This window comes from Sapajus apella, unplaced genomic scaffold, assembly GCF_009761245.1.
Source record: "Sapajus apella isolate SASKATOON/1434 unplaced genomic scaffold, GSC_monkey_1.0 scaffold44, whole genome shotgun sequence".
Taxonomy (NCBI): domain Eukaryota; kingdom Metazoa; phylum Chordata; class Mammalia; order Primates; family Cebidae; genus Sapajus; species Sapajus apella.
This window is the reverse complement of record NW_022436984.1, coordinates 5,728,768-5,740,215: the sequence shown is the minus strand read 5'-3', so window position 1 is coordinate 5,740,215 and position 11,448 is coordinate 5,728,768. Positions and strand designations below refer to the sequence as shown.

At 38.1% G+C, this 11,448-nt stretch overlaps 1 protein-coding gene across 1 annotated transcript in view; it reads right to left on the bottom strand.

Moving 5' to 3' along the window:
- Positions 1–452: 452 nt before the first annotated feature.
- SPAST (spastin) overlaps positions 453–11,448 on the bottom strand; it is a 79,665-nt gene continuing 68,669 nt past the window's right edge. Inside the window, exons 15-16 of the mRNA XM_032301238.1 lie at positions 9,288–9,339; positions 453–2,052 (exon numbers count right to left, since the gene is read on the bottom strand). Of these exons, the coding sequence (XP_032157129.1) occupies positions 1,930–2,052; positions 9,288–9,339 (175 nt within the window). The 3' untranslated portion in view covers positions 453–1,929. The remainder of the gene's footprint in view (positions 2,053–9,287; positions 9,340–11,448) is intronic.

Below are 11,448 nucleotides of genomic sequence, written 5' to 3'. Positions count from 1 at the left end.
AGAGACGGGGTTTCACCATGTTGGCCAGGCTGGTCTCAAACGCCTGACCTCATGATCCACATGTTTTGGCCTCCCAAAGATAAAATGAAATTTTTATGAGCTTAACTGAAATGTCTTAATTTAGAATTTCTCAACTCTTTTCATCATATATATTTCATTACTACCTTTCAATATTAATAATTTATAATTGATGCTGTAATGTTTGAGACCTTAAAAGGATACTACCCATCACCTAAAATATGCATAGTTCTGGCTTAAAAAAATTTTTTCCCCTATTTATCTCAACTCTCACTTTTGTTATTCAGGGAGTTCCAAAGTCATGATGAGAAGAGACATGATTTAACTTATGGCTACAAAAAGCATATGATCCTAAGAAATCATGCATCTTCTATATTCAGACAAATCTTTAAAAAGAGCAAGAATAAAATTAAGAAGAATGTATGTCTTCATTATAAGGTTCTTACCTAGTAGGGACAAGATTTTATTTTAATATACTCTTTCAAAACCTAAGAAATCTTTCCAAAATGAAAAATTTTTGTTACTACTACAAATATTCTTCCTACCCATGACATTTTACATAGCATCATTTAAGCACCAGAGAAAAGTTCTGTAAACAAACTTTTAACCAGTAAACTAAGGGCAAATATCTATTTGCCTTTATTACAATATTTAAAAGGCCATGATATGAGTCTCTACTCCCTACAATGACATTTTTATAATAAAAATCCAGGCATATTTATACAAACGAGAAACAGAATTACTATACATTTTGGGAGAACAAAAGGCAGATCAGACTAGAACTAGAACTTTTGAATTAATAGAGCAAGCACAAGGAACCTAGAAAAATGTATGCCATGTATAAAATTTCAGTTTTTAAAAGTTTCATTGAAGGGATTAATAATTATCAAGAATAAAAGACAGTAGTTTCACTGGCTTATAATTATCCTGTAAACATTAGGAAAGTAATAAGCAATAAATTAGAAATGTCTTAGTTCCTAGTATTTCCCTTCTCTTGCACTGGAAACATTTTCATAGCAGTTAAAATTGGCTCTCTTAAATATCAGAATAATTCTTTCAGAAAATAAATACCATAAGGAAGAAGTTAACAGTCTACAATAGATTTCTGACAAATACTTAAAAAAAAAATACTGCAGGTCACATGAGGACTGATCTACATGTTACATGACAGAGTAACTCAAACCTTCAAACCTTCTCTATTCTACCAGATTTGCTTTGTTGCTATTATATTGCTATCTAAATTGTTTGGTAGCAAGGTAATAGAAAAATAAAAGGTAAAAAGAACACAACAATTGTTTAATGTCTATAGATTTATGAAGAACGAATTCTCAAAATAAACTTTTTCCTATTACAGTTACTTAGGAAAAAAGTTTCATTTGGCACACTGAATTTATTAAAAAAAAAAAAAAAAAAGAAAATAAATTTAAGAGTGTTTGGCATTCCAATCGCCCACAGTTAAGACAACAATAGGAAAGAAAAGTAGGAGAAATTAATATTTTAAGAAAAAGACATCAGAAGACAAACAACCAAAGGTTCTTGTGTCTTCTACCATTCACTGTCTCTGGAATACTTTCATCTGCAACACACAATATACAAATGATTATTTACATTATGATTATATTGGTAAAGAAGACCAGAATCAGTTTTTGTTGTGCTCTAACTTACAATGTCCATTGGGATAACAGTGACCATCAAGGAAAGGCCTTAAACAACAAAAAATTCCATTTGCATTGTGTATTTTGTTTAAGTTTGTTTTCTGGTTCATCTTCAAGTTTGGTGCACAAATATGTAAGACTCTGAAAAGTCCTGTAAACTTAGGCTGTTTCTGTAGCTGATGACTGTTCATTGAAGATCTTGTGTTTCTCTTTTGTTAAGTAAAATGTTCTGCAGTTTTTTTACAAAGATATTTCCTTAAACAGTGGTATCTCCAAAGTCCTTGTTCCAACGTATGTACGCTTCTAAAGTTTGAGGGCTGACGCTGCGTTTTATCTTTTTCAAGGATTCAGTGAAGTCAGATAATCGAATATTTCTCATCTAGATTTTTAAAAAACACATGACAATACAAATGATGAACAGGTATATAGTGGTTAATGAAATGATGGATTAAAGTAATGGTGCTGCTGTTTAATAATGTTATAAAAAATATGCATATGTATTCTTAGAAAATTATGTCAGCCATTTAAATATATTTTTTATGCTGACCTGCTACATGAGAAACCACATTAAATGATATACTAATATTCTTATTACTTGTGTTTAGTTTCATAGGTATAACATTTGAAAACACAATATTTTTCCAATATAAAAACAAAACACACTCACTATAGAAAAGTTCACAAAATAGAGACAAAGAGAAAAAAAGAATCACAATTTCACCACTCAGATATGCAACCTCCACCTCCCAGGTTCAAGCCATTCTCCTTCCTCAGCCTCCTGAGTAGCTGGGATTACAGGCGCATGCCACCATGCCCAGCTGAGTTTTGTATTTTTAGTAGAGACGGGGTTTCACCATGATGGCCAGGCTGGTCTCAAACTCCTAACCTCAGGTGATCCGTCCACCTCAGGCTCCCAAAATGCTGGGATTATGGACGTCAGCCACTGTGCCCCAGCCTCAAGTATGCATTTTTGAATTAATTTGGTCTGATCTTCTGACATTTTAAATAGCCTTTAGAAATACAGATTAAAACAATGCTGAGTTAATGAATATCTATATTTATACCTAAGTACTTTTAAAAGGCAAAATGGATAGGTTCAAAGAGTCCAGCAAATAGAAAAATAAAAATTTTGGCCAGATGCAGTGGCTTACACCTATAATTCCAGCACTTTGCTAGGCTGAGGCAGGTGGATCACCTGAGGTCAAGAGTTCTAGACCAGCCTAGCCAACATGGTGAAACTCTGTCTCTACTAAAAATATAAAAATCAGGCGTGGTGGCAGGTGCCTGTAATCCTAGCTACCTGGGATGCTGAGGCAGGAGAATCACTTGAACCTGGGAGGCGGAGGTTGCAGTGAGCGGAGATTGCACCATTTCACTCCAGTGTGGGCAACGTGTGAAACTCCCTCTCAAAAAAAAAAAAAAAAAAAAAAATTTAAGGGAAAATGAAGTTTGGCACAAATGACCTATGTTAAAAATCATTACTACAGTACATCTGTATTTTGGCCCAAAAATAAGAAGTTGAGGAACTTTTAACAAAATTTCAACCTGACATTTTATCCATATTTTTAAAATTACTATTAAAAACCCAATCTAACTTCGAATCATCTTTGATAGCTCCATGAGCATAAAGAAAATACTTGCAACTTGTAAACTAATATGAAAAACTTAAGCCAAAAAGAAAAAAATATATAGTTAAAATATAGGCTGGTGCAGTGACTCACACCTGTAATCCCAGAACTTTGGGAGGCTGAGGCGAGTGGATCACTTGAGTCCAGGAGTTCAAGACCAGCCTTGGCAACATGGCAAAGCCTCATCTCTACAAAACATACAAAAATTAGCTGGGCATGGTGGTGCACCCTTGTAGTGTCAGCTACTAGGGAAGCTGAGGTGGGAAGATTGCTTGAGTCTGGGAGGTTGAGGCTGCAGTGAGCAATGAGCATGCCAATGCACTTCAGCCTGGGTGTCTCAAAAAAACAAAAACAAAAACAAAATACCCAACAACCTTCACTCCCCACGAAAACCCCAAAAACACTATTATGAACCCTACCTGTTTCCTATTTAACTGTAAAACACACCCTGGCTCTTCCTAAAGGCCAAAGTATAGAAGAATGATGAATGTAATAAGGGTATTAAGCATGATATTATTAAATAAAATTTGTTATAAAAATTAAAGTTTTTGTTTTGAGACAGCATCTCACTGTCACCCAGGCTGGAGTGCAGTGGCACGATTTCTGTTCACTGCAACCTCTGCCTCCTGGGCTTAAGGGATCCTCCCACTTCAGCCTCCTACGTAGTTAGAACTATAGGTGTGTGCCACCATGCCCAGCTAACTTTTTGTAATTTTTGTAGAGATGGGGTTTCACCATGTTGTCCAGGTTGGTCTTAAACTCCTGAGCTCAAGGGATCCAACTGCCTTGGCCTCCCAAAATGCTGGGATTACAGGCATGAACCACCATACCTGGCCAGAAATTAAGGTTTTAAAAGTTGATGATGTAATTCTAATTTAAGTGTATATTTTGGTATATGTATATATATGAAATTTATATGGTATTTTAAGGTTAGTAAGAGACTAATGTATACAACAGGAAAAAAAGCAGCTAGTAGCTACTTCAGTTAAGGGGGGAAATACATAGCAAAGTTGTCTTATAAAAACAAAATAATAAAGGAATTAATAAAGTTAAATCAGATACACATTATACTTAAAAAACAAAGTACCCCAATTTATAACCAACAATTTTAGTACAAACCCTTAAAAATGCAGAAATTCCAAACCAATTATTTGAACTTCTTCTATTATAAACTGTAGAAGAAAAGTTGGGGTTGGGTTTTTCTTTTTTTTGAAATGGAATCTTGCTCTGTCACCCAGGCTGGAATGTAGTGGCACGATCTCAGCTCACTGCAACTCCTGCCTCCTGAGTTCAAGTGATTCTCCTGCCTCAGCCTCCCAAGTAGCTGGGACTACAGGTGCCCACCACCATGTCTGGCTAATTTTTTTATTTTTAGTAGATGTAGGGTTTCACCATATTGGCCAGGCTGGTCTCGAACTCCTGACCTTGTGATCCGCCTGCCTTGGCCTCCCAAAGTGCTGGGATTACAGGCGTGAGCCACCATGCCCAGCCAAGTTGGGTTTTCTTATCTAAATTTATATATATTCACTGGAACCTGGCAATACACTTTGGTATTAAAGTTGCATCAAATAATGGGTATATAAAATTCCACTGTACATGTTTAGAGAGCAAATTACTTGTGTTTACCTCTTATCCCATAAATGGGAATGAAAGTTACCTTGATCTTTATAATAAAAATGCCACTGTCGGCTTTCTATTTTTTAAAGTTATTTAATGGATTTTTACATAGTGTTTACTATGTGCCAGCTATTTTAAGTGCTTTATAAATATTAACTCATAAGTAAGGAATAACAGCTAAAGGTCATTATCAAATTATTAATAACAAAACTACTAGATTAAAAAGAAACAACTGAATGAAAGTATACAGTAAAAACAAAAATTGTAACAATATAACCTGAATATATATAATTAATGGGATGGTTACAAAAGGTACCAGTAATATTCTTCCTTGTAAATCATTCAGTAGTTTTATTAAGCTTTAATTTTTAGTTTTACCATCTAAACTTTTAATAAATAATGTTATGACTTTTAAAAATGTTAGATACAGGCTGAGGGCGGTGGCTCACACCTGTAATCCCAGCACTTTGGGAGGCTGAGGCAGGTGGATCACCTGAGGTCAAGAGTTCGAGACCAACCTGATCAACACAGAAAAACCGTGTCTCTACTAAAAATACAAAAATTCATCGGGCATGGTGGTGCATGCCTGTAATCCCAGCTACTTGGGAGGCTGAGGCTGGAGAACTGCTTGAACCTGGGAGACGGAGGTTGCGGTGACCTGAGATCGTGGCATTGCACTCCAGCCTGGGCAACAAGAGCAAGACGTCATCTCAACAACAACAATAACAATAACAAAAATGGTGGATACAATTATATTTTTATGTGTGGGATTAAAAATTTTCAAGCCTGGCACAGTGGCTCACACCTGTAACCCTAGTACGTTGGTAAGTTAAAGTGGGAGGAATGCTTGAGGCCAGGAATTTGAGACCAGCCTGGGTAACAGAGTGAGACCCCATCTCTACATGAAATTAAAAAAATTATCTGAGTGTGGTGGTGCATGCCGGTAGTCCCAGCTACTTAAAAGGTTGAGGCAGGAGGATCAATTGAGCCCAGGAGTTCAAGGGTGCAGTGAGCTATGACTGCACGACTGCACTCCAGCCTGGGTGACCAAGTGAGACACTATCCCAAAAACTAAACTAAACTAAATTAATAAGATAAAGGTTAGAAAACTAAAAGCTTTCTTAAAAAAAAAATTCAAGTAGGATGCCTCATCTGACAGGAGTCTAAAAGCTTGGGGAAAAAAAGACTCCAAAATGTACTTGAATACACTCATTATCTATGTTAACAGTTCACTGTCAGCCTGAACAACTGCTGAAATTAGGGAAATAAAAAACAAGTTACAAATATACAGCTGTCCCTCAGTATTTCTGGGAAATTGGTTCCAGGACCCCTACAGATAGCAAAATCCACAAACACTTAAAGTCCCTTATATTAAAATGGTGTACTATTTGCATATAACCTACACAGTCCTGTATACTTTAAATCATCTCTAGATTACCTGTAATACCTGATACAATATAAATGCAATGTGAATAGTTGTTGTTGTTTTGTGTGTGTGTGTGTGTGTGTGTGTGTTTAAGACGGAGTCTTGCTCTGTCGCCAGGCTGGAGTGTAGTGGTGCAATCTTGGCTCACTGCAACCTCTGCCTCCCAGGTTCAAGTGATTCTCTTGCCTCACCCTCCCAAGTAGTTGGGATTACAGGCATGCGCCACCATGCCCAGCTAACTTTTTTTGTATTTTTAGTAGAGACGGGGGTTTCACCATGTTGGCCAGGATGGTCTCGATCTCTTGACCTCGTGACCAGCCTGGCTCGGCATCCCAAAGTACTGGGGATTACAGGCATGAGCCACCACACCCAGCCAATAGTTTTTATACTATATTGTTTAGGGAATAATGATAAGAATAAAAGTCTGTACATGTTCAACAAGGATGCTTTTCCCCCCTCAAGTATTTTTGATCTGCAGTTGGTTGAATTCACGAATGCAGAATCCACAGATAGGAAGGGCTGACTGTAATTCAGGCCTGATTTTAAAAGTTTGCTCACATAGTTATGACCATTCTGCAGACCCAATTTTATATCTTACCTGCAACTTTTTTCAAATGAAATGCTTCAGCATCTCATAAGGGGATTTTCCATATTAAGAAAAGGTAATAAATTGGTCAAGAGTTTGAGACCCACCTGGCCAACCCCTCTACTAAAAATATATTAAAAAAAAAAAAAATTAGCTGAGCATGGTGGCATGTGCCTGTAATCACAGCTACCTAGGAGGCTGAGGCAGAAGACTTGCTTGAACCTGGGAGGCAGAAGCTGTAGTAAGCCAAGATTGCACCACTGCACTCCAGCCTGGGAGAAAGAGTGTGAGTCCTTCTCAAAAAAAAAAAAAGAAAAGAAAAATAGGCCCAGTGTGGTGGCTCACACCTGTAATCCCAGTAATTTGGGAGGCTGAGACAGGTGGATCACAAGATCAGGAGTTCAAGAGCAGCCTGGCCACGATCGTGAAACCTTGTCTCTATTAAAAATAAAAAAATTAGCCAGGCATTGTGGCAGGCATCTATAATCCCAGCCACTCGGGAGGCTGAGGCAGGAAACTGCTTAAACCCAGAGGCAAAAGTTGCAGTGTCGTGCCACTGGGCGACAGAGTGAGACTCCACCTCAAAAATAAATAAATAAAATAAAGGTAATAAATTATATTACAGTAGTAATTGTATTGCATTTAAAGAAAAAAAAAGATTATTGAAAAAATAGAACATCATTAAAGTTTAACCTATAGTTATGTTATTTTTATAATGTACAAAACCCCTCAAGTTTCATATAATTTTTTTTTGAGACAGGGTCTCACTGTGTAACCCAGGCTGGAGAGCAATGGCCCAATCTTGGCTCACTGCAACTTCTGCCTCCTAAGTTCAAGTGATTCTTCTGCCTTAGCCTCCCGAGTAGCCAGGACCACAGGGATGCGCCACCATGCCCAGCTAATTTTTTTTTTTTTGAGACGGAGTTTCGCTCTTGTTACCCAGGCTGGAGTGCAATGGCACGATCTCGGCTCACCGCAACCTCCGCCTCCTGGGTTCAGGCAATTCTCCTGCCTCAGCCTCCTGAGTAGCTGGGATTACAGGCACGCACCACCATGCCCAGCTAATTTTTTGTATTTTTAGTAGAGACGGGGTTTCACCATGTTGACCAGGATGGTCTCGATCTCTTGACCTCATGATCCACCCGCCTCGGCCTCCCAAAGTGCTGGGATTACAGGCTTGAGCCACCGCGCCCAGCCGCCCAGCTAATTTTTTAAAAATTAATTAATTTTTTTTTTTTAAGACGGGGTTTCACCATGTTGGTCAGGCTCGTCTTGAACTCCCGACCTCAGGTGATCCACTTGCCTTGGCCTCCAAAGTGCTTGGATTACAGGTGAGAGCTACCGCGCCTAGCCTTTTTTAAATTTTTGATAGAGACAGGGTTTTGCCATCTTGGGCTGGCTGGTCTTGAACTCCTGACCTCAAGTGATCTCCCCACCTTGGCCTCTCAAAGTTCTGGGATTACAGGTGTAAGCCACCACACCCGCCCATAATTTTTTTCTGTTCAGTATTTACATAATATGATTTGGTAGAAAATGACTTAATGACTATGTATATATGTTTTGTCCATTACCAAAGAAAAATTTGAGACTAATTTCATAGGCTTCCATATTTTGAAATGAAGCAAAGTTCATTTTTCATTTTTTCTAGCTTCTAATTAACTAAACTAGAAAAATCCATTTTAAAAAAAAATTAGTCCCCAGCATTCTGACAGGCTGAAGCAGGAGGATTACTTGAGGCCAAGAGTCTGAGGCCACACTGGACAACAGGACAAGACCTCATCTCTACAGAAAATTTAAAAATTAGTGGGACGTTGTGACATTTACCTATAGTCCCAGCTACTGCAGAGTTTGAGGCAAGAGGAGTGCTTGAGACCAAGAGGTCAAGGCTATAGTCAGCCATGACTGCACCATTGCACTCCAGCCTGGGAACAAAGCAAGACCCTGTGTCTCAAAAAAAAAAAAAAAAAAACCATCAGATGTGGTGGCTCAAGCCTGTAATTCCAGCACTTTGGGAGGCCATGTTTGGTGGATCACTTGAGGTCAGGAGTTCAAGACCAGATTGGCCAACATGGTGAAACACACTCTCTACTAAAAATACAAAAATTAGTTGGGGTGGTGGTGCACGTCTGTAGACCCAGCTACTTGGGAGGCTGAGGCAGGAGAATAGCTTGAATCCAGGAGGTGGAGGTTGCAGTGAGCTGACATGGAGCCAGACTCAGTCTTAAAAACAAAACAAAACAAAAAAATTGCACGCATGCGCACACACACACACACACACACACACACACACTCATGTGTATATGTCTTACGATATAGAGGACCAAAACAAAGAAAAAAATCATTGTAAAATACTATACCTCACTGGCAGACATATTCTTCACCTGTTCTGGTTTCAGTTCTGTAAAATATAAAAGTCAGGCACTTAAAAATACATACATTTTGCAGTTTAAATTGTTGAAAGGCAAAACCAAGTACAATGATCTAAATGGACCTATTCAATACAAATCATTACATTAAGAGAGACACATTAACTTTGAGAGCACATACAATTTATAAATGCTTGGAAGAGAATATTCCTTCTTTAGGAATAACTGGAAAATGTTCAATTTCTTGCATATTGCCCATGAACAATAGTTTACACATGTGAAAGGGAACTTAAAAGAGTGCAACTTGTTCTTTACAAAATTCATTAGTCTTTTTTGTTTTTGCTCTGTACTTTACTTTTTTTTTTTTTTTTTTTGAGACAAAGTTGTACTCTTTTGCCCAGGCTGGAGTGCAATGGCATAATGTCAGCTTACTGCAGCCTCGACTCCAGGGTTTAAGCGATTCTCCTGCCTCAGCCTCCTGTGTAACTGGGATTACAGGCGCATGCAACCACACCCAGCTAATTTTTGTATTTTCAATAGAGGTGCAGTTTCATCATATTGATCCAACTGGTCTCAAACTCCTGACCTCATGATCCGCCCACCTCAGCCTCCCAAAGTGCTGGGATTACAGGCGTGAGCCATCACACCTGGCCTATTTATTTACTTTTTAAGATAGCACCTCACTCTGTCACCCAGGCTGGAATGCAGTGGCATGACCATGGTTCACTGCTGCCTGGACCTTCCAGGCTCAAGTGATCCTCCTATTTCAGCCTTCCGAGTAGTTGAGAATACAGGAGCATGCCAACAGGCCCAGTTAATTTATTTTATTTTTTTTGTAGAGATAGCCTCGCCCTATGTTGCCCAGTCTAGTCTTGAACTCTTAGGCTCACACAATCCTCCCACCTTGGCCTCCGAAAGTGCTGGGATTATAGGCGTGAGCCACTGTACCCGACCATTTTCTGTACGTTAATGGATGCGAATCTTTTTTAACCCCAAATTTTATCTGCCTCAGAGTAGCCAAAATGTTCTAAAAATATATGCATTGGCTACTATTTCTGAGTCAACTATCTGAACAGGATTTAAGCTCTGGCAACAAGAAAATTTGTTTATCCAGAGTTACAAAATATACTCTCAAGATTACATTTTTTATTTTGCAAAGTAACAGTTCTTAATCACTACCCTATTTCACTATGGGAGGTGTTACTGGTAATTTTTAACCAGTAAAACCAAAAGATTTTACATAATGTAGGCTTTTAATGCAAATTACAGTAGACACTAAGATAATATGTTTCTCATACAACTATATTTAATTAATTGTATTTTCTTGAATGAGAGAAAAGAGATGGAGCCGTAACTAGTGCTCTGGAGTTGCATGTTCTAAGTTTATTTTATCATCATAGCTAATAATCTGAGTGCATACCTGACAGCATCAACCATCTACTACTCAGGCTGGCTGTGGAAATGTAGCTGAAAATATCTATGTAAGTTTATCCTAACCTAACCAAAAAATAATCAGTCATGGTATTTCGGAATCAACAAACTTGAATAAAAACATAGGAATAAATATTTTGCTGCAATTCCTCAAAAGACATAAAAAGGTAAAAACTTACATAATTTCTGTTAGATACGTTAATTTCAAATGATGTCAGAATATTGAAAAGAGCCAGAAAACAGATAAGAACATTTTTCTTATATTACTGTTTTTTGTTTAAAAGTTTTCTTTTTCTTTGAGTTTCCTGTTGCTTACTATTATCAAGAAGTGAAATCTCATGCCTAGAACAGGGGTCCTAGTCCACTGACTCATATACTATTTTTGTATGATTTGTTAGCTAAGAATGGTTTTAAGGCTGGGCATGGTGGCTCATGCCTGTAATCCCAGCACTTTGGGAGGCCAAAGCAGGTGGATCGCTTGAGCCCAGAGTTCAAGACCAGCTTAGGCAACATGGTGAAACCTCATCTCTACAAAAAAAAATAAAATAATTAGCCAGGCATGATGGTGTATGCCTGTAGTCCCAGCTACCAGGAAGGCTGAGGTGGGAGGATCACCTGAGCCTGGAGGGTTTCAGGCTGCAGTGAACTATATTGTGTCAGTGCACTACAGCCTGGGCAACAGAGTGAGACCCTGCCTCCAAAAGAAAAAAAAAAAAAAATA